General features: G+C 41.1%; 1 protein-coding gene across 6 annotated transcripts in view; it reads right to left on the bottom strand.

Annotated features, from left to right (window-relative positions):
• EFR3A (EFR3 homolog A) overlaps nt 1-23,333 on the bottom strand; it is a 121,113-nt gene extending 97,780 nt beyond the window's left edge. For 5 of the 6 annotated variants that reach the window (XR_012644337.1, XM_074986649.1, XM_074986651.1 and 2 more), the window contains exons 1-2: nt 23,134-23,173; nt 14,865-14,920 (exon numbers count right to left, since the gene is read on the bottom strand). Coding sequence is in view for 5 of the 6 variants with exons in the window: in XM_074986649.1 (XP_074842750.1) it covers nt 14,865-14,874 (10 nt within the window). In the remaining variant the exon portion in view is untranslated. Of the gene's footprint in view, nt 1-14,864; nt 14,921-23,133; nt 23,174-23,315 lie in introns of those variants that run through there. The other variant, XM_074986648.1, reaches the window with a different exon arrangement.
• Nucleotides 23,334-23,810: the final 477 nt, after the last annotated feature.

Raw genomic sequence — 23,810 nt, forward strand, 5'->3', positions numbered from 1 at the left:
GAAAACAGTAATTTGTATTACTACCGTTAGCTGAAAGCCTGTGAGTCACAAATTCATGTACATAAAGAAGTAAAAAATGGCAGAACTTAAAACTGAAAGGTGGAAGACCACATATCTGATGATCAAACCCGTCGATATTCCACATGAAAAGTACTCAGACTACATTTGCACTTACTGGAGAAGACTGAACGCTCCAGGTTGATCTACTGGGGTGCCATTTCACGCATGTGCGAAACAGCACATTCCAGGGTCAACATTGACCCCGGAACATCTCCTGAGCCACATGGTAGTAAGGAAGGTCAACGGGAGCAGCGCTCCCATTGACCTTCTGCTGTGAAGCCAGGCAAAGGAGTTGATGTCTGCAAAGTCCATCTTTGGTATGCAACTGGCACACCAAAAATTGCATAAAAGCCATCCATTTTCAAGTTAAGTCTAGATGCAGTCTTAGCTGATAGCTGGTTTTATCACTTCACAAAGACTCAGGCATTTTAGGCATAATTTCCAACAACGTCACTCTTATTAAATTATTTGCCTAAATTACAACAACTGCATAGTTCTAAGGAGAATAACTTTAGTAACAATTTTAGATAGTTATCTATGTAATATAGATCAATACAGAAAATATTATCACCACATATTTACCTTACAACTGTCACAATTTTCACAATTAATGAAAACATTTTATTTCAGTAAAAGTTTTTTGATCATCTTTCACGTACTTGTATTCCTTCATCCCACTTACTGTTAAGAAAGGCCAAATAAAAAGTTCAGTTCCAAAGTAAGCTGTTCTATACCAAGAGCTGCAACAAACCTAAAAACAGCATTTCAATAACTGAAGCTCTCATAGTCTGTACGTACATTAAAAGAGTATTTTATCTTGAGTCATTTAGGAGTTATTTTGCCGACTCATTCTGGCAGCCATACCATGTGATCAACTGGACACAATTCTTGCTTATGTGTTGTAGCTATCCTCTCCATATGGAATTTGTTCAACTAAATGAATTTACCAAACTAAATATCAAGCTAAATCTGTAGTACAGAAGACCTGAAATATGTTGGCTTGAAGTTTTTCCCCACTCAGATTTTCCACAGTACTTTTGAATTGTATTGTAGCTACTGTATATTACCATCTGTGCAACAGGAACAAAAAAAGATTCTGGAATGCTTTTGTGCCTCAAACTGGTTTGCTTATAAAAAAAGTGGATGGAGAAAATAGTCATAAGGAAATAAATATATGAGGCTTGATATTTGATCAGTGAACAAAGCTATGCCAGTACATTTTCCTCCATGTAAGTTTTAAACATTAGAGTTATACTAGCTTTAACAGTACACATTTTTCTAGTATTCAAATGTTCTCTTAAATCAAGATTTCATAGTTTACATTTTAAGTTATTAAATAACACAGTATTGCTTTTTGTTTAATTTAAAACATTCTAAAAACCACACAGTGAGAAACGTTGAAAAATATTAAGTGATTTTTTTTTCCCCCCACCTACCGAAATATATACATGGGCTTGGCTCCCATGCAGGATTGTAGTTGTAAGCTTTTTCCTGCTCAGCTGTTGGAACTTCAACATATTGACTCATTCTGTACGCGATGTTACTTTTCAGGTATGCTTTTTCAGTTGTCCTCTTTCAGCAATTAAGCATCTTTTCAGCTCAGTTTAGCAATACTTTGTTATTAGCATTTTCATGTAATGTACTAGAAGGCTATAAACTTATCCAATTAGCTCTGCGTCACATCCACATGAAACTACCAAACAAGAGACAACTCATGTATCAAATTCTATTAACAGCACCTCCTGTAAACTAGATGTATTATGAATGAGCTGCTACAACCAGTCTGATTAAATTAAACTTTCATGTAATCTATAACCTTCCATTTGTATGAGAGATGACAAATAGTTTAGTTTTAGGAAAACCATGCTTATTCAGGTGCCGTGTATCACTTTACAGTGGTTGTATCTGAAACTACAGACATCTGGATTTCTTTTATATTTAGCAAGTTTACCACAATTTTAAATAAATTCCTGGCTAATAAGAAAAATTACAAAACAGACTTTTAAACAAGATTACATTTTAAGAACAGGAACATCTATTTAAAATTGAAAAAAATTACTTTACCAATAGAAAAAGTAAAAATTCTAAATTGAGAAACAAGGTGGGTGAGGTTATCTTTTATTGGGCCATGTTCTGCTGAACAATGACATGTTTTCAAGTTTGAGGTTAAGTTTCAGCAGTTGTTCCAAAAATATATTACCTCTTCCACAGTCTGTCTCAGATCCTGAGACCAACAAGGCTACAATACCATAAACAAAATTCTTTTCAGAAATTCTTGATTGTGGATTTATTTTAAATAACAATTTTGTACAAACACAGATTGTTGTAATTTCTACCACCATCGCCTCATTTGTCAGCAACCCTACTATTACTGCTAAGCTCCTCATTACTTGTACTAAAAAACAAAAAATTTACTGGCTTACATGTTGAACAATTCGTAGGTTATCTTTACTGTCCATCCTGATCTTGGTGCTTAGCTATCCCACTTGTTTCCTCAGAGCATTTTATAGCATGCATATTTTTCTCTCTCTAAGGCAGCGGCTCCCAACCTTTTTGAGACAGCAACCCATTTTGACAGTTCAGTAAGACTTTGTGCCCAAGGCAATTCAAAAATGGGGAGAGGTTTCCCCCGGGAGAAAAAAACATTATAAATCTTGATTCACCCTTCCCCGCCCCCAGGCTTAAACCCCTGGCAGCCCCAAAATGACTCCCACCTAACTTACATGAACACCACTGCTGCACCTTCGCTAGGCCACCGCCACTGTCTCCTCTGTGAGGCTCCCCCCAGCCCTCCTACTCCGCTCCTCCACCTGCAGTGTGGGCAGTTCCCTGCCCTGCCACACTGAAATGGGACTCAATTTAATTGGTTTAATGTCCAGATCCCTCCTGCTGGCTGTTAAACCAATTAAATTGAGTTCCATTTCAGAGTGGCAGGGCACTGACCAGGAGCTGGAGGAGTAAGCAGCTGCAGAGGTGGGATCTGCAAACGGGTCCTTAAGGATGCCCAACCAGCAACCCTTAAAAACAAAAAAAAAAAAAAAAATCTAGTGGCGACCCATGTTTGGATCCCAACCCATACTTTGGGAATCCCTGCTCTAAGACGACGTCATTTGCTCAGCCTCCACAAAATTATTACACTGAAAATAGTTTAACATTGTCCTAGTTTGTATGGTTTATTTTCATATTTGTTATATTAGCAGTATTTGAAACTAAGAAATAAAGTGCATGACGTGGGCAATTCTGTACAGCCCTGAAGACTGAGGTTCAGAGACTCTTATGAAATTGTTTTTTAAAGGCATGAGTTTTCAAGATGCTGATGCAGTAGTAGAAGAGGAAGAAGGCTGTGGGAAGGAAAAACAGTTAAGACTTGAAAGAAACAGGTAAACCAGGAAAAAAAAATGAATATGAGGGTATCAAAACCAAGGCCGAGGAATAGGAGGGAGAGGATGGGTTGATATCATGGAAGTAGAGCAGCAAACAGAACTGAGCAAAGGGAATGTAACTGGAGAAGAAAATCACTTAATATAATTGAATATTTCTGTATAGTGGATTGAAATTCTTGAGAGACCATGAAGAAAGATGAAACCTGCAGTGGGGATTTTACTGCTCAATAGATTTGAAAGAAACATTTGGTTAAAGAAACTTAACATTAAGCCTCACAGAGAGACATTTTTGTACTTGATCTAAATTTAGCTTACTTTTAAGTTTGTCATTACTTTTTGTGTAGTATGTTGGGTTTTGTGAATTTTAAAATGTCTAATATTTAAAAATTTCTAATGACATGTACAGATTGCCTTTGACTTGAGAAAGAGATAAGCACAAATAATTTGCTTGTAAAGAAGTAATTCCTCAGGCATTAGGGCAACCATATCTCCCTGTCCCAAATATGGGACAGGGAAATATGTGGGGAGCCGGGAAGGAAGCAGCAGCCACCAGCGATCCCACTGGAGCCCCAGGGAAGTGGCAGCCACTGGCAATCCCACCGGAGCCCTGGGGAAGTGGCAGCCGCTGGTGATCCCTGGCTTCGCCAAGGCTCGAGGATGGGGCCAAATACAGATAATTTAGTCCCTTTTAAAAAAAAAAAAAAAAAAAGTCAGGATGCCTTTTTGGGGTGCCAAATACGGGACCGTCCCGCCCAATATGGGATGGATGGTCACGCAACCTGGCATGCTATGTTTTAAAAAGTGGTTTCATTTCGAGTGAAGCTTGCTCAAAGTCTTAAGCCTCATGTAAGACTCCTGTAATGAAGTAAATCTTTTAAAACTGTATGATTTGGGCAATATGGGTAAATACTTTTTTGCAGCAAGGACTGTATAAGCAAATGAAATATATAATTGATTGGCTTTTTGTAAAACTCATCATATTAGAAAGAGGTCAAATAAAAATCTGATCTCACTTCCAGGAGAGGTGAGAATGACCATAAAACAAACTACTTTGAATTAATTGTAAATCTCATTTCTTTAGTTTTTTTCCTCCTCAGTTTCTCCATGAACACAAAACACACAAGCATGAACTAATCATGTTATCCCTCCCTCCCCCCACAATCAATCTATCAAGGACTGAGGGTGTTGCTTCTAGGTAACCAAGAAATAACACCGAGTTATACTTTATTCAGATTGTTAATAAAAAGACTCTCGCAAAATTAAAGATTATTTTGATAGGAATTCTTATAGGCAAAATGCCAAGAAAAAAAATCTAGCATACGATGGGTCATTTTTTTTTTTTTTTTTTTTTTTTTACTTAGCTATTTTCAGTTAAGGGAAAAAACTGCTATTTGACTGTGCAGATCTTCTTTGTATATAGCTTAACTTAAAACAGGAACACAAAAATTTGCAGTATGCCATAATAAAGCAAGGTTAAATTTAAGATGTTTCCATTCAGGGACAGTAGTTAAATATTTAACTATCATTTTTCATTAAGCCACATTTAATGGACTGGGGGCTTACTCTTGTGATTTACATCATCATGGAATTTATTCATATGGGTCTGCTTTCTGGACAAACTAAGCAGCTGTCGCTATGAAATTAACTATTTATACTCAGTAAGACTGAGAAGTCAATAATAGTTCTGAAGGAGCTTCTAAAACAACTGGGTGGATGTTCCTTTTAGTCTGCTATGTGTGACTATCATGGTAGACAAAATGATAAAAATAACACAAGGAAATAGGAATGCCTTAAAAAAAACCCCTAAAATATTTAGCCCAGCATTGCTTACAGTCTTAACTCTTCATATTTTTAAACAAAAGGAAAATGTACATGCTTTATTTAAATAATTGTATTTTTAAAAAAGTGGTTTTGCTATGTTAATTTTTATTTTGGACTTCTTAAAAAGGTTGTTTAAAATTTGTTTTTAGTGTTTTGTAGTAAATTTTTTTAGAATGGGAATTGCAGCAAGTGCATATTTTTCTTCACCCCTGGAAACTCTCATAATTGGCTATGCTTTAACAAAAGAGGCCTACTGTGAATTTAGTTTCACATAACATTTTCTTCTAGTTTTCAAACTTCAATTATTGATTTAGCAGTTCCAAAACAGAGCATTACTCAAAATTTCTCTATTTTTATTCTTTTCTGTAAGGTTATTGAGAAGCAATCCTATTCCAGGTTCACCCTATCTTTCTGGCTCACCTTGGGTCAGTCTCTTTGAACATTTGCTCATATATGTCAATTTTGAAGCATGCACTTTGATTCTTGATTATAGTAGACAATAATAGTGGAATTTCACTCAGCCTTCCAACATATCTGTGAGAAGGGCCTTAATAATGGATTTAAATTCAGTAATACCTCATAAGAGCACAAGAACAGTCATACTGAGTCAGACCAAAGGCTCATCTAGCTCAGTGTTCATTGTTCCAACTGTGGCCAACTCCAGGGGCTTCAGAGGCAACGAACAGAGTAGGTAATCAGTGTGATGTTTCCCCTGCCACCCAGTCCCAGCTTCTGACACACAGACACCAGGGATACCATCCCTGTCAATCTTTGCTAATAGCATAATAACTCTTGCATGAGTTTATTTTGTTTTTGAATCCTGCTGTAGTCTTGACCTTCACAACATTCTCTGGCAGAGTTCCACAGGTTGAGTGTGTACTGTTTGAAAAAAAATACAGTAGACCCTTGAGTTATTCAGGAGTTGCATTCCTCATAACCCCCATGTAATTCAAATTTCGTGCAAGTGAGGGGCTCCCAGGATGGCAGGGAACAGGGAGCCAGACGGTAGCTGAAAAATTGCTCAACCCTGCTCTATGTTACTATGCTTTGTTGACAACAAAGCTGACCAACTACCTTTGTTAGTGAAAAGGCCCTTTGGTCCTTTCCCAGTGAAAGATTTTTGCTTTAACTGTTGTGGGCCATGTGCAACTTGACCTGCTGCTCACAAACAGGGAAGAACTAGTAGAAGAAATAGAAGTGGGTGGAAACCTGGGATGCAGCGACCATGAGATGGTAGATTTCAGGATCCGGACAAAAAGAAGAAAGGTGAGCAGTAACACACAGACCCTTGATTTCAAAAAAGCAAACTTCGACTCCCTGAGAGAACTGATGAGTGGGATCCCTTGGGAAACGAAGATGAAGGGCAAAAGAGTTCAAGAGGACTGACAGTATTCTAAAGAAGTCTTACTGAAGGCACAGCAACAAACCATCCGGCTGCATAGTAAGAAATGCAAACAGGGTAGGCAACCAGCTTGGCTTTACAGGGAAATCCTTAGTCAGCTTAAATGCAAAAAGGATGTGTACAAGAAATGGAAACGTGGACAGTTGACTAAGGAGGAGTATAAACATACGGCTCGAGAATGCCAGGGAGTAATCAGTAATGCGAAAGAACAATTAGAACTGCCGCTGGCAAGGGATACGAAGCGTAAGAAGAAAGGATTCTACGGACACGTTAACAGTAAACGGGTTATCAGAGAAGGTGTGGGGCTGTTACTGGATGAGGGAGGTAGGATGTAGGAAAAGGTGAGTACTCAATGCTTTTTTTGCTTCAGTTTTCATGGACAAAGTCAACTTCCACATGACAGTCCTAGACAATGCAGTATGGGAAGGTGGAGAGCAGCCATCTGTGGGGAAGGAACAAGGTCTGAGCTATCTAGAAAAACTAGATGTACACAAATCCATGGGTCTGGATCTAATGCACCCAGGGTACCGAGGGAATTGGCAGAAGTCATTGCTGAACCTTTGGCTGTTATCTTTGAAGACTCCTGGAGATCGGGGGAGATCCCAGGTGACTGGAAAAAGGCAAACGTAGTGCCCATCTTTAAAAAAGGAAAGGAGGACAATCCAGGGAACTATAGACTGGTCAGCCTGACCTCAATCCCTGGGAAAATAATGGAGGGAATCCTCAAGGAATCCATTTTGGAGCACTCGGAAGAGGGGAAAGCAATCAAAAGTAGCCAACATGGATTCACCAGGGGCAAGTCCTGCCTGACCAATCTGATTAGCTTCTAGAACGAGGTAACAGGCTCTATGAACATGGGGAAGTCAATGGGTGTGATATACCTTGACTTCAGCAAAGCTTCTGATATGGTCTCCCACAACATTCTTATCCATAAGTTAAGGAAATATGGATTGGATCCTTGGACTATAAAATGGATAGAAAGCTGGCATGGTGGTCGGGCCCAACGGGTAGTGGTCAATGGCTCAATATCTGGATGGTGGTTGGTTTCAAGCTGAGTGCCACAAGGCTCAGTTCTGGGGCCGGTGTTGTTCAACATCTTTATTAATGACCTGACTGAGGGACTAGATAGCACCCTCAGCAAGTTTGCGGATCACACAAAACTAAGGGGAGAGGTAGGTACGTTGGAGGCTAGAGAGAGAATCCAGAGTGACCTGGATAAATTGGAGGACTGGGCCAAAAGAAATCTGATGCGGTTCAACAAACAGAAGTGTAGAGTCCTGCACCTAGGGCAGAAGAATCCCAAGCATTGTTATAGACTGGGGACCGACTGGCTGAGCAGCAGTACGATGGAAAGAGACCTAGGGGTTATGGTGGATGAAAGGCTGGATATGAGTAAACAGTGTGCCCTTGTAGCCAAGAAGGCTAACAGCATACTAGGGTGCATTAGGAGGAGCATTTCGAGCAGATCTAAAGAAGTATTTATTCGGCACTGGTGAGGACACATCTGGAATACTGTGTTCAGTTTTGGGCCCCCAGCATAAAAAGGATGTGGATTTGCTGAAGCACGTTCAGCTGAGGGCAATAAAGATGATTAAGGGGCTGGAGCACAAGACCTATGAGGATAGGCTGAGGGATTTCGGCTTGTTTAGTTTACAGAAGAGAAGACTTAGGGGTGATTTAATAGCAGCCTTCAACTTCCTGAAGGGGACCTCTAAAAAGGGGGGTGAGAAACTGTTCTCAGTGGTGTCAGATGGCAGAACAAGGAGTAATGGTCTGAAGTTGAAGAGGGAGAGGTGTAGGTTAGATAGCAGGAAAAACTACTTCACCAGACGGGTGGTGAAGCACTGAATGCGTTGCCTGGAGAGGTGGTGGATTCCCTGTCTGTCGAGGTTTTTAAGTCCCGGCTAGACAAGGTCCTGGGTGGGATAACTTAGTGGGGGTTGATCCTGCTTGAAGCAGGGGCTGGACTAGATGACCTCCTTAGGTCCCTCCCAGCCCCATGATTCTATGAAATACCCCAAACCAAAGGCTTGCAGAAAAAACTTTTGGAAGGGGTTTAAAACTGGAAAAAAAAACCTGTAATTCTTAGAACTGGCCATAAAATGGGTGGTGACAGTATAAGGAGCTTTTGGAATGCATAAAATAGTATGCAGTGTTAAGAGTAAAAATGTAATTAAATAAAAAATTGATAAGATTTAGGAACTCTAATATGGCTCATTAAAGTGACAGACAATGGAAAATTCCATTTCTTGCAAATGAGGCAGTAAGTTACGTCCTTGGAAAAGTCAGGGTGACACAGTAATTCTCCTTCCTGCGATGTAGTAGATTCTATTGCTGATGGGAATGATTAAGCAAAAAGCCCTCTTGATTGACAGCTGACACACCCTAGACATGGGACTTCTGGCCATATGCAGGTACACATGACTGGGCAGGATTTGTAACGGAGACAGTAGATGCTGACTGCTCACCCAAACTAAGCTAGCCAGTATATAGGGGCAACAGCCAACAGGCTGAACACAGTTGAACTGGGACCTCAGAGGAAAACAGAAATTGCAAGCTGAGTGTGCAGCAGTAGCAAACTGAGAAGCGTCACCAGCAATAGAACCCTGAAGAGAAAAAGCTGCCTGCAAACAGCAGCAACCAAAGAATTCTTAGTTCACCACAGTAACAGCTTTTTCAGCTGCCTAGCCAAAGACTGGTCTACCTCAACAGGAGCCAGCGACAGTGGAAGCAGTCAGTGCTTATTAACAGAACAGAAGGACCAATAGATGAATTAGACGGAATTTGATAAGGAGAACGCAAGTCTGCCTATTTAATATTAAAGAGTGTAGAAGTTTTGTCTGTCAGAGCTGGATCCTTGTTCTGAGTAAGATCTTCCGCTACCTAATAACTACTGTATCAGCAACGCTACCTAATAACTACTGTATCAGCACTTACTGGATGTCTATTGTTAAGTATTTAGGATTGAATGTTCAGTGCAGCATGTCTAATAACAAATGATAAATGCTGGGTTAAGTATATGTTTACATGATACAGGATTAGTCTCTTATTTGCCACATTGCTTTATTCTTTCAATTGTAATTATTACTTCCTTACTTTTCCTCACACTACTTCATTCTTCTATGTATGTTCTTTCCTGCTTTAACACAAACTACTGACTAAACTGTTTTTCAGATTACATCAGTGTAATACATTTTGTTTAGATGGTTTAAAGCAACAACAACTAATTCTAGGAAAATGTAGAATTTCAAGTGAGGGTAAGGGGAGAAACAACCTGTTAGTCTTCAAATACGCTAAGGGCTGTTATGAAGAGCACGGCCATCGCTGCTTCTTTATATGCACTGAAGGTAGAAAAAGAACTCCAGCAGCAGTGCGGCTCCAGCAGCAGCTCTGGTGAGTCACTGGCAGTTTGCCTAGGAGTATGGGTTGGGGGCGGGGGGGGGAAGTGGAGAGACATGCCTGGATCTGGGGGAGGGGGGCATTTATTTTGAAGGGGTGGGGGGCTGTGACAATCCTTAAATTTCTATGGACACCACTAGTTTATTTGGTCCTGCCTTAGAAAAAGGGGATGAACTAGATAACCTCTCAAGGTCCCTTCCAGACCTACCTATGATTAACTTTTCTTTCCAGACAGTAAGAATCCAACACAAGTACAGTAAAAGTATCTTCACTTCTTAATGTAGACTTCACAGCCAGTCCTTCACCACTGTACATTTTCTATAAGTCTACAGAGAAAACTTCTGAGCAACTTCTGCCCCCTTTACTTCACCCCCTTTCCAATGCTGTTGTCCTGGCTCAAAATATCTCCTCTTCTTCAGCACACTTTCTTAGCTCTTCAGCAGTCCCATTTGACTTCTTTCCTCCTCATTTATCCATAACCATCCACAAAGCATCTGTCAGCACATCCTGCTCCCTTCAGGATACATGCTCTTCTAAGGAAGGGTAGACTTTTTAATACATCTTTGCTACTTTTTCAGCATTCTTTCACTATAACAGGCTCCATTCTGTATGAAATCTAGTAAGAGGCCTGTGATGGACCTGGCTTTTTCCAAAAAGGGCCAGCATGCCCTATCACACGGGCTTCAAAATATTCCATGGCAACTAAGGCTTTGATCCTGCAAAGACACATGCAATCGCTTATCTTAAAGCATATGAGTAGTTCCACTGAAATTAGTGTCAAAGGGGTAACTGTGTTAGGTCTGTTTCACCAAAAACAATGAGGATTCCTGTGGCATCTTGAAAACTATGAAAGCTTATAACCAAATAAATTTATTAGTCGTTAAAGTACCACAGGATTCCACTGAAGTGAATGGGGCTATTCACACATATAAAATGAAGAGTGTCTCTTTATAGGAGCTGGACCTAGTCTCCTGGGACAAATCCAGCCTGTCACTGTAACTTCCTACCCTGATGAAAGAATGAAAATGGATATGTGCATGTTATTAATTTTTTTAAAAACAAAAAGCCTTATACCAACTAAGCTAAAATACTGATGTTACCAGTGCAAGTCAGCAATTCAAAGATTTTGAGATCATATTTAATGCACAAAATGCAGTACATAAAAAAAACTCATCCCCTGTTCATGTAAAACTACAATTGTATCAATTAAGTGTAAAATGGGCCCTTATATAGAAGACATTTACAACCTAATCCTGAGGAATGTCTCTTAACCAAATGAGCCCATCTAGCCTATAACACAGAATTCAATAACAAATAATGTTGAACATGAAGATCAGTCAGTGGTGATCAACATGAAAAGCAGTTGCAAAGTAATGACTAATCCACAACGGCAGATAAGTGAATAAAACTTAGCAATATTTTTACAAAATACTCCCTGCAAAATTTAGATTTTGAACCTGAGTATGCTTTTATCAGGCATTTGCTTCTGACCTAAAACAGGAAGCATTAGCTATATCTTGTAGACAGCTTAGAAAACGAAAAATAAAAAAAAAAAAAAAAAATAATCAGAGGCATACATGACTTTTTGGTAGTGTGGCGGGGTGGGACCAGAGAGGAAAAGACAGAAGTAAAAACACCAGAAATGGAGCTGACAAAGTGGAAACGGCTGAGGAGTAGGCTTCCCTAAACCAATTAGGGCCAGCTGATCTCACTCAAGGCTACCTTTATAAGCCCTTCTCCAGGCAGGGCAAGGGGAGGGTGATTAAGGACAGTTTAAAAGGCAAGCGAAGAGCAGGAAGGAGACTTAGAGGAACACCAGGGACCACAAAAGAGGAGAGGAGCCTCAGCAACCTGGGGGGCTGGACTGCCCCAGTCCAGCAGGGGCCTGAAGCTCAATCAGAGACTGTGAGGAAGTGGTCAGCCGGAGGAGCCAAACAAAGGAGGGGACTTGCAGCCACAGCTACGACTATGAGAAGGAGGTACCAGGGGGAATCATCTGGGGAAGTGGCCCAGGGAGAGGAGCTGCAGGGGTAAGGGTGAACAGAGTCAGCCTTCACTGGCAGCGGCCACCCAGGATCCGGCTGGAACCCGGAATGAGTGGGTGGGGAGTAGGTTCCCCCCAAACTACCCCCTGCCCCAAGCAAGGGTAACTGGGTTCATATGGTGGGGCCAGTGGACTGAAAAAGAGGACCTGGGGCCCAGGAATGAGACTGACCCTGCCACAGTACGTAATGAAAATAAATAAAGGCATTAATGAAATCAGATACTGAAAATGCAAAAAATAAATTGAGATAGCACTCAGTTTTAAATTGCATAGATTTTTAGGTAAGTTTTGATTGCATTTACTTGCACAGCCCCTTTCCTAATGTGGACCACTAGACAATCACCATCAGCTAATTAGGAAATGCAAATCCATGCGACAAATAAAAATATTAATTGGCATAATATGTTCCAGGGGTCAGCAACCCCCAGCATGGGTTCAAAGAGCAGCATGCAAACCGATTTTCATCAGCATGCAAGGCGGGAGCTCAGCCCAGCCCCTTTTCTCCCATGCAGCCAGGAGCGTTCTCAGAGCCATGCTTCTTGTATATTAAGAAAAGACTATCTATCAACCACCACCTAAATGGTGAAGATCTGCATCTTCATTTATGAATGAAGCTGTATAAGTAGGACTATTAAAAAGGGTCACTGGCACAAGGACCACGCAGAGGTCAAAAGATTAAATTTTGTCTCTCTGCCTCGGAAAGGTTGCTGAGCCCTGAGTTCTGACTATCAAAGGTCCACCTTCTGCCAGAACATATTTTGAATAAGTACTCGTATAACCTACTAAGAAAGATAATTTTCTGGGTAGAGTCCTCGTTGGGCAGATGTAGTCTGTTGTTTTGTATTTTACAGATTGTTTCATATCGTCTAGTGGACCCAAAACTGTTTAATGTTTTTATGTATACAGATATAAAGCAAAGATCAAACTCCAGAAGAACGTTGGTTGCAGTGGTGTCTGTTTTAAAATCACCTGAATAAAAATACTCAATAAGTACTGAAATGACACTTCACTTTATACTTGTGTACACATCACTTATTTTGTCACTTTGTATTCTGTATATTGAAACCTGCACTGTACACACAACTGAGAGGAAAACTTGAACAACAGTTTTTAACCATAATAATCAACAAAAGGATTGCAAAGGCAGACTGATAAATTGCAAGAAAATACTAATGAAAATCGGATTAAATTGTTCTCTGTCCACAATTTCAAGGAGAAATTACAATCTATGTCAAGATTCCTTTCCTATTATCCACAATCAGTAAAGTTTTGTTTTGCACGGTTTTAAAACTGCTCTATTAACTACTTCATACTGAAGCACAACTTTCATGAATAATTAATCTGAAGATTCTCTATACAAGTGAGATTTAAGCACTTGGAACAAAATATATGTATTAATATTTTTTTTCCCCCACTGAGTAGCTCAAATCCATTTTTATTTGAAAGGAAATCTAAGGCCTTGTCTACACTGCCCCTTCCCTTTTGAAAAGGGCAAGCAAAGGCAGCCGATTGAAAATACAAACAAGGCACTGATTTCTGTATTCAGTGCCTCATTTGCATAATGGCCACTTGCCATTCCTGAAGTGCTGTTTTTCAAAAGCCAAAACAGACATGTAGATTGGGTTCCTTCAAAAGGAAGCCCCTTTTGAAAGCACCCTTCTTCCTATTTTTTTTCACCAGGGAAGCACAACCCATACTTATACAAAGGAGACTGTTCCTTTTCTTTATTCCATAATGTAGAAAAATAATGCAAAAACATTTATAGAAAGTCATTCCATAATTACAAGGGACCAACAAATAGTATCAGACATCCAAATTTCGCTTCAGCTATAGACCAGCAATTTACAAAAAAAGCTGTGGCACTGTAATACAAAATACCTCTAATATATTTTATAGTAAGTAACAAGCAGTAACCAGATGGCAAAATACCCACCAAATTAAGCGCTTAATTTATGTTTTGCTACTTGTCATCTCAGAAACCTTGAATAGAAATGTTATGTTTCCTTATCAATCCAGACTTCTGTGAAATGCATATTCAAAATGATATCTGTTTCATAATTAAAGGGGGGAGTGTCTAATTTAAATTCCAACAATCCTGACTTTGGTTGTGGAAGACTCATTACGAAAAAAGATATTCACTTGTTATAAAGGCTACTTTTTTCCTCCTGGAAAAAAAGTTACCTACCTTAGCTGGTATTAACTGTGCAGTGGTTCATTTCCTTTCTGAACTTAAAGCTTTTACTTCCTCCATGTATGTGATCTTTTTCAGTCTTAAAAAAGATGCTTTTTCTATCAAAATGTTAGCTTTCAAAAATGTTTAAGCACTCGACATACTATTTGATAAGGTAACAATTCTACATGCTATGCAATATAACTATTTTGAAATATCTTTGAGGTAGTTACACTTGAGTACCACAGGCTTCTTTTGAATTTTCTTTGGCACCACTGCACCCTTCCAAAATAAATATACTTTAAGTCACATACTAAATTCAAAATAATTTTGGTATGCAATTTTATAACTATAAAAGATTTCATGATCACTGAGATTTCATGTTTAAAAAGTACTCAACAACAGAAATGCACTGGTAAATCAATATATGGCAAATCATATGGTCCTGAGCGAATGAAATTCCATTTTAAACTCAAAATACCTGCATTAGTTCCCTTATTTTTCTCACCCCAATTAAGAAATATTTAAGACACAACATCATATTCTTCAGTGTTGCTCAAGGTGATTAAAGGTTGCAATACTTACTACCAGGCATTTTTGCTAGCAAGGATTTTGTCTTCAGTTTTGCAAGACGAAATAAGCTATAAGGAGATAAAAATACATTTCAATAAGAAGTTGAGACATGGCATACAATGCATTAAGTTTAGTGCATTAATATAAAGTGTATTATTAATAAATGCAAAACCTGCTTGAATAAATCTTTTCTTATGTGTACAGCACACTGAAGCAGTTTTATGTAACTAAAAAGAATTACATTGCCATTTTGGTGCATTTAATTCAGTGAGGTGGAACCTAGGCTAGTTGATTGGGCCACATGAGCGGCCCTCCGTCATCCCAGTGGGCCATAAAACTGTCGTAACCAAGATGGTCTCCCAGGATAAGGTAGTTTTGTTAACTCTGCTTGCATTCGTGGAATTTGTGGAGTATGATGATTGAACCATAGTAACACTTTGAATGGATGCAGAGGGCGTGCATGATTTCAACAAGGTTTTATTCAATCAGTATACACATTTCATATGCCCTTGCTTAAGTGCATGTCACTTTTGTAATACTGGTAGGAAAAAACTTACATGTACAAAAATCAGTGGAATCTGGCAATAGTAAACAAAAGGTCTTGTGGGCCATGTATAGAAACTTAATGGGCCACTGGAAGCCCTCAGCCCACAGGTTGACCACCACAGATTTAATACCAATTTCAATACAAATGTAGCTTGACAGGTCACAAGTAAAATAAAATGAATTAAAAATCCCTCAGTAATACTTAATTCATCGTTTTCTAACATAAGACCAAAAATTACTAGGCTATATGAATGCTGAGCTGTATTATTGGATGTACAGATAGAGTACCTTTCTATTAGCAAAAACTAAGTTTTATAGATTAATAAGACTGATTTGCAACTAAATGTAACATTTCAGTGGTTAGAACAATCAAGGATACTAACTGAAGAATAAAATACAAAATATGATTAAAACCAAATTATTTAAATCAAGGTTTTAGTACTTCTTTCTCCCCTTCTATAACCCCTTCTCATTTTAGTTTATCCCCTCCTAACTAGACCCACCAGAGACAGAAAGCAAAATTGTGGAACTACAGGTTGAATCTCTCTAATCCAGCAACATCAGGACCTGACTGGTGCCAGATGAGAGAATTTGCTGGACCAGGGAAAGTCAATATTATCTAGCAGCATTATCAACTCTTCCAATACTTACTGGGGTCATAGAAGACATTTTGGGGTAAATTACAGCTCAATAACAGCACAGAACACAGAGCCAGGACTGGTGGCTGGAAACAAATTTTATTGGACCATGGGATACTTGGCCATAACCATGTCATCTAGCTAACTAACTATTATAATCGTGCCAAATTACATATGTTGCTGGATGTCGGAGTTCCAGGTTAGAGAGATTCAACATGCAGTGCATTTGCTGCCATCAGACTGCACACTCTGCTTGTGTGATGTATGTCAGGTTGTTTTTTTTTTCCCTTTTTCAGTTTGTAAACATTTGGGGCAAGGGATTACCATTTTGTTCTGTTTGTACAGTTCCTAGCGCTTTGTGGTATGATCCTCAAACTAGGACTCCTATCACTCCAGTAACAAAAATAATAAATAGGGAGCCCAAGTTTGATCTAATTACAATTGTCTCAAACTGTGCTGTTTACACACTTCCAGGAAAGTGATGTTAGAGGCCAACAAATAAATTCTCTGAAGATTCCATCTTGACTAGTAGGGCTCCATGCCCAGGGTGACCATATGTCCTGTCTTGGCCATGACAGGGCTTGAAAAAGAGACTACACTCATCCCTCATTTAAAGAGTACTTTACTTATGAGTACTCGCTAAAACGAGGAACATATATACCTACCTTTATTCACTATATGAGTGAACTTCCCCCGCTTATATGAACGGGGTCCCTGGCCAGGGGGCGGGGAGACCTGCGGCTGGAACCTTCTCCCTCCCTTTCCTCAGACACGCAGCTGTCCGACAGCCCTTCAGCTGGAGCAGCACAGGGAGAAGGCTGTCAGCCTGGTTCCTTACCTTGCAATGGCGGGAGCGTGAAACTGACCAGCCATAAGCTGATCAGTTTCCTGGCCCTGCAAGCCATGGGAAGACTGCAACCAGCCTGCCCCTGGTTCCAAGCTCCTGCTACTCTGGGAGCCAGGAAACTGACCAGCCCTAGGGATTTCTGGCTCCCCTTCCCTTGCAGGAAAATTCAAGTTATGCAGGGGTTGCAGGAATAACCCCTGGGTAACTCCAGGGTTTACTGTATTAGACTCCCCCCACCACGTGCCCAGAAGAGCCACGCCCCACCATCCATCCTGCAGACCTTGGCCATAGTCCCAAACTGCCTCCAGCCTTAAACCTGTTCAGCAGCCCCAAATCTCCTCCAGACTTACAACCCCCCCAGCAGCCACAAACTGCCCCCAGGCTTCTACCTGTCAGCAGCCCCAAACCACCCTCAGAATTACTCTCCCTGCCACCCCAAACCTCCCCCATCCTTAGACCCCAGCTGCATCCCTCAACAGCCCCAGCCTTAGACACTCCTCCTCCTCCCACAGCCTCTTCACCGAGGCTGCTAGGCTGGGTGGTTCCCCAGCCCTCCTGCTCCCAGCAATTAACTCGTGTTAAGGTTTCAGCACCTAGGCATAGGGTAATTGCTATCCCTAGCAATAGGGATAGCGATAATTGCTGGAGATGGCAGCTACTGACAGATATCTGCCTGAGGCAGCAGTGTTAAGAAACTGCAAATGGCTTAACAGCCACATGCAGCTGGAAACTGTCCAGCTGGTGACCTTTAACAAGTCTAATGGGGACCTATGTTTGGGTCCCGACCCAAAGGTTGGAAATCCCTGCTCTACATACATATACTACATTCTACTTCTGGTGCCAAACTATTCAAATACATCAGAAAAGTACCTAAACTCAGCTGGTCTATGTCAAGTTACAAACACTTGGAACAAACTGAAGACTTTTACATGTATTTTAATTGGAATTTAGTGTCACTCATGAGTTTTCACCTACAAGCAGAAATTTGGGAACCACTTGTGCTCATATAGCAAGGGGTGAGTGTATCCTGGATTTTTTCAGGGGAGGGGGGTTGTTAAAATGGGCATTTATCCTGTTTTTCCTTTCCGACCTGATTGAGCAGCAACAGCAAATGGGACAAATGCGCACTTCTGTCAAAACAATGGGATGCAGTGTGGTCAAACATGCAGGGGGCAAGCAGTAATGCCATGCAGTGGGGAAGGCAGGACTTGGGTAAGTCCCAGTCTCAACCTCACATGCAGCGGGGTACAGGGGAGACACTGGACTAAGGACAGTGGCCATGTGTACTGTCCCATTTTCCCTTAGGGTAATATTGTCACCCTGTCCATGCCCAAAAACCTACCACGTTGCCCAGACCACTCATGCACCATCCCTATTAAATTAGTAAGCCCATTTCTTCCTAAGGTTGTGGAGGCTAAGCAAAACTTTCCCTGCAGTGCCTTGGGACTGCCGTGACTCTGATTATCAGTACTAAGAGGTATGAAAGCCTTTCTTCTCTCAGCAACTAACTCAATGGAACCCATTGATTCAGGCAAGGGTCAGGTTTTTCTAATCTTTGAGTGCTTGACTTAACAACCTTACTATCCTTCAATGGTAGTTTTTGTATGTAATTTATATACTGTCCTAATGTGTACTAAATCTCTACATACATGGAAAATAGGTCACTTGCTCCAAAGAGCTAACACGTAACAAATGCAGTGTGAACTTTGGGTATTTAGCTCTTCTGGGGATTGTTGAAGCCCTAAAAGGCTTTTTCCAAGCATGGCAAAACATGACTGAGATTTACATCAACTCCCTGAGTGACAAAGCTGCTTCTTGCCAGACGCCATCATCCAGAATAGGCCGGCTTCACCGTTGAAAGGTCAGCAATAGACACTATTCTTATCCTCTGCTGATTCAAACGAGGACTTTAATCTCTCACTTCTTGTTGGGTATCTCAACAAAGCCATGTTGATTTAGTTCCCAGGTTAGCACTTCCACTCTATGAAAAGAAGCAATTGCCCTAGACACTCTGATAAATATGTTGCATGGTCTTCATACCTGTGTGAAAGTGCACGCTGGTTAACATCTACTGCATTTCTATACAAGTTGGTATGCAATAGAAATGCACTCTTGCCCTGTCACTTTTTGTGAAGTTATTGACTAGATTCAACATGACCAGGGAACTTTTCTACACAAGTTTAGTGACAAATCTGAAGAATTGTTGAAAATGGAGAGGTCAACATAGGTAGTTGTGGAATTAACTGGTAAATTAAACATAAGTCACCAGGACCACAAGCTACACGCAGAAGTTCTGATGGAACTTGAATACAAAACACACACATCTATTAAATGTAACCGATTATTAGCTGTCTCTAGTCATCGGCTACAGATGTTGATTTAAGTATAATATGTATTTTGAAAAAGCACTGAAGAGCCTACCCCTGCAAGTACAGGCCAGTAAGACTAATCTCCAGTATCAGGTAAACTGGCTGAAAATATATTAAAGAATGGAATTAATGATGCACATAGATCAACAAAAGATAATGAAGAATGGTTAATATGACTTTTGTAAAGGGAAATCATACCTCACCAATCTCTTGGCCATGTCTACCCTAGAAGCATCTGTCTACAGAAGTTACTGTTAGAACAGATGCTCCGACAAAACTTGACAAAACAGGTCTTATCTACACACAAAAATGGATCAAATCTTTTGATCCACTCTGTTGACAAAAGGGCTCCCCAGAGCATCTACAGGGCCTTTTTTGTCAACAGCTTCTGTTGACAAAATGCATTTTGTGCGCGGATGCACCACTAGTTTTGTCTACAAAACTCTCTAATGTAGGCGTAGCCTTAGAATCCTTTGAGAGTGTCAAGTTGTATGGACAAAGGTGATCAACGCCACTTGGTATACTAGGACTTTCTGAAAGCCTTGACAAAGCCCCTCAACAAAGATTTTTATGAATAATAAGGAGGCACCCAATGAAATTAAATAGGCAGCAATTTTAACAACGTAAAGAAGTACTGCTTCACACAGAACACAGTCATCATGTGGAACTCAGAGAATGTAGTGAAGGCAAAAGCATAACTGATTTTAAAAAAATTACAACGTGATATGTTCCTCGGATAAAAATTATGTTATCAATAGCTATTCAACAAGACAGTCAAGGACACAAACCCATTCTCTGGATGTCCCTAAGCCTCTGACTGCAAGTAGCTGAGACTGAACAACTGTTCTATTCATTCCCCCTGAGGCACATGGCAATGTTGGCTAGATCATTGGACTTTCTGCATTAGTCAGGCTTATGCACGGCACTATCCCTGCTCACTCTGGCTCACCCAGTAGTCCTCAGTGGACTATGCATGTTTATTATGTGTACAGACTTTCAGTTTTAAGCACTCAAATGTAGTGTCTACCCAGAAAAAAAATATAACACTTCACAGCTGGCCCATGCAAAGTGACTGGTGCTAGTGTGGCTCAAACCACAAGGCTGTTTCATTGCTAAATAGACTTCCAGGCTCAGACTGGAGACAGCTCTGGGACGCTACCATCTCTCAGGGTCCTAGAGCCTGTGCTCCAACATGCACAGCTACAAAGCAATGAAAATGGCTCCACAGGCTGAGCCGGAATCAGCCAGCACAAGCCAGCATTAGCTTTCTAGCTGCTGTGTAAATGTATCCTTAGAGTTATGCCTCTGCCCAAACACTATTCTACTCTGATGAGAGACAAACTGAGATGTGGATTAGAAAAAGCACAGTTTAACTGTCAGATTGCACGTTCAAATTGAAGAGCAGGCCGTTAGACAAGCCGTTATTTAACTTTTAGTCATACCAAAGAGCTAAATCTTTCCATTTATTTAATACCATTCATTTAATAGATTTTTTCATTATACATGGGAAGAAAATATGTATTTTAATATTCCAGTCAATTAATATTATTGTCTTGAAAAAACAGATCTCATCCACCTGAAAATATCTGCATTATAAATTCTAGAAAGCCACAAACACTGAATTTATTACAGTCCAAAGTCTTTTGATCAGCATGTCCTGGAAGACCAAATAGCACTGCAGCAGAAGGTTAGTATGACATAAGCTCTTACAAGCAAATAAAATCTCACACAGCATATGCCACAAGTCTACAGTCTCACAATAGTCAATCTTCCCTCCTGTTGCCATACATTCCAGGAGAACTACTACAGCCTTGGGCTGAAGTAAATCCATCAGTGCAATGCCCAGTAATTACAGCTCCTGACTCAGCCTCCAATTAACCAGATTAGAAATTGCTATTCTGATTTAAAATGTGCCGGTATGTGGAAGACAGTAGTAATACTTTCCTCCCCCTATTTCTTTAGCTAACTAATCCATTTGATCCCACAGTGAAATCACAATCCTGAGTCTGCTGGAGTCTTGAGATAAGACTACAAAAATGGGATTCAGAAAATCTAAATTCTATTAACAGCTCTTTCAGAAGCCTTCTGTGGTACTAATTTTAGATTTCCCAACTTGATTTCCAATTGTTTTTCAGAATGGATGAAAAGCCCCCAAGTCCAAATAAAGAGCACAATATAGGTACTTAGTACCTCCGAAAAATCAGGCCTCAGGTATCTCTGATTGTGCCCTCAAGAACTGATGCATTCAAAATTACTGTTCACCAGTACACTTTGACACTCACCTCTGTTCAAGTTCTCCATCTGCAACAGGTACTACTACTGATATTACGAAACTGTTGCCATGGAAATGTGCTGCAGAGTCAATTCAAGGGTGGGGGGGGGAAATGACTCAAAAGGAACAAGCCCATTTTTGAACAAATCTTTAATAATTACAAAACAGCAGGAAAAAGTAGATTTAAAAAAAAGAAAATTTTCCTACAGTCAATCACTTTATTTCAACATATGATACTCCTAAACTACTCACACCACGCACTAGTTTCCATTTCTCTCAGTAAGGCCCATCTCTGCAGTGCAACCTCAGATCTGGCTGCTAGCATATGGTAGAGAAACTGTCCTGTTGCAGTTAAAAAGAATAACAAAATAATGTATTAACTGACTATGTTTTGTGGAACAGACCCAGTTCTTCATATCTGAAAAATTCTGTTCAGAACAAAGAAAAACAACATGGGGAAGAACTTTTTTTTCCCATTATAATATTTGAAATTAGAAATCAATCTTATTTGCAAACTAATTATGTTCAGTTTCCACTTTTAATGCTGTTTTCTCTGAATGAGCAGTCATAGACCTGCTAGGTCTTCTCATTTTGCATTTTTAGAGTATCTTTAACATACTATAAAAGATGTAATAGTTTGTTTCAAAAAGCAATTTCAAGTCTCACTCACTGATGTTCTTCCAGTGTAATCACTCTATAATCTGTATTTTAATCCCCTCATCAGTAATTTCTCAGTGAAATTGTAGTAAGTATTTTGATGGCTATTTACGCTCAGTCTTTCAGCAAATTCTTTACCACCATACCATAAACAAATTACTCATCCCCATCCCGTACCCCCAGAGGTCAGGTATTGCCATGAAACATAAACATAAGAATGCCAAAGTAAGAAAAGATATTTGTTAGCTGATTTACCGAACAATCGCAGCTTGACAACATGCTACCACAGTTGTATCAACGTTTTGTCAATTCTAGACAAGTCAGACCTGCATCTAAAGGCCACCAAAGAAAACACTCAATGAAAAGCAGGAACAGAGACCTGTCCCCAGACACTACAATCACTCACTGTGGTGACACAGGCCTATTTAAACATATTAGTAGAGCCAGTGCAAAAATCACAGGGAAATAGCCATGCTTAGTCGGGGATCCCTTTCCGCAACCGGGTCCAGGGGACATCGCGGTGTCGCAGAGGGGTACGAGACTGGGCAGGAGACGGCTAGCAGCCCGGGCAAACTTCGCCACGCAACCCGGAGCTGTGTCTGGCAGACCCCCAGAGCGCTCTGTGTGGTGCTCTCACGCCAGAGGACACAAAGCGGGGCACCAACTCCGGCGCCAGGGGCACAGGGCCCGGACCTCGGGAACTGCCGGGCTTTCAGTTGGGGAGGGGTGGGGTCCAGCATAGGGATACAGGTGGCTCCAGCGGGCGTCCCTCGTGCCCCGCAAGTCCCATTAGGGAATCGCCTCACACCGCCCGCCCAGCTGCGAAGTGCCCAGCCTCCGTGCCACAGTCCCGACTCCCTCAGCCTCGCTTCCCTGCTACCTCCCCCATCCCAGGCCCATCCCCCAACTCCCTCCCGCGCGCGCTTCCGTTCCTCTGCTCCCACAGACTCACAGCAGCCACCTCGGCCCCTCGGATTAGCCACAGCCATTTTGCCCCCCCCTCCCCCATTAAGAGACTGCGCTAGCGCGCGGTGCACTGTGGGAGTTGTAGTTCTTTGGGGAAGGCTCCTCGCTTGCCGGGTCACTAGGGCGGCCCACTCTCCCAGTTACCCCGCTTGCACGGAGGTTGCTAACCCCAAGCGCAGCTCCCTGCCGCAGCCGAGTGACTCTGCGGGGAGCCGGCGGAGGGGAGCCGCTCCGGGACACAAATCCCAGCATGCTGAGCGAAGGACGCAGGGGAATCCTCTCGCAGCACCGCCTCCGGCCTCGTCCTTTCCCCGCCCCCTTAGTCTGGCCCCGCCTATTTCTGAACGGATGGGGCTTCTTTCGGCCCACTGTGCCCCTCTCGCCTCTACAAGCTGTTCATAGATTCATAGACTCCTGAGGCTGGGCATTAAGTCCAACTTCTTGCCCAAAGCAGGATCAACGTCAACTAAATCATCCCAGCCAGGACTTTGTCAAGCCTGGACTCAAAAACCTCTAGGGATGGAGATTGCCCCACCTCTCTCAGTTGTGCATTCCAGTGCTGCACCACCCTGCCAGTGAAATAGTTTTCCTACTATCCAACCTACACCTCCCACTGGGTAACTTCAGAACATTGCTCCTTGTTCTGCCATCTGACATTATTGA

Source organism: Carettochelys insculpta, chromosome 2 (assembly GCF_033958435.1).
Source record: "Carettochelys insculpta isolate YL-2023 chromosome 2, ASM3395843v1, whole genome shotgun sequence".
In the NCBI taxonomy this organism is placed as follows: domain Eukaryota; kingdom Metazoa; phylum Chordata; order Testudines; family Carettochelyidae; genus Carettochelys; species Carettochelys insculpta.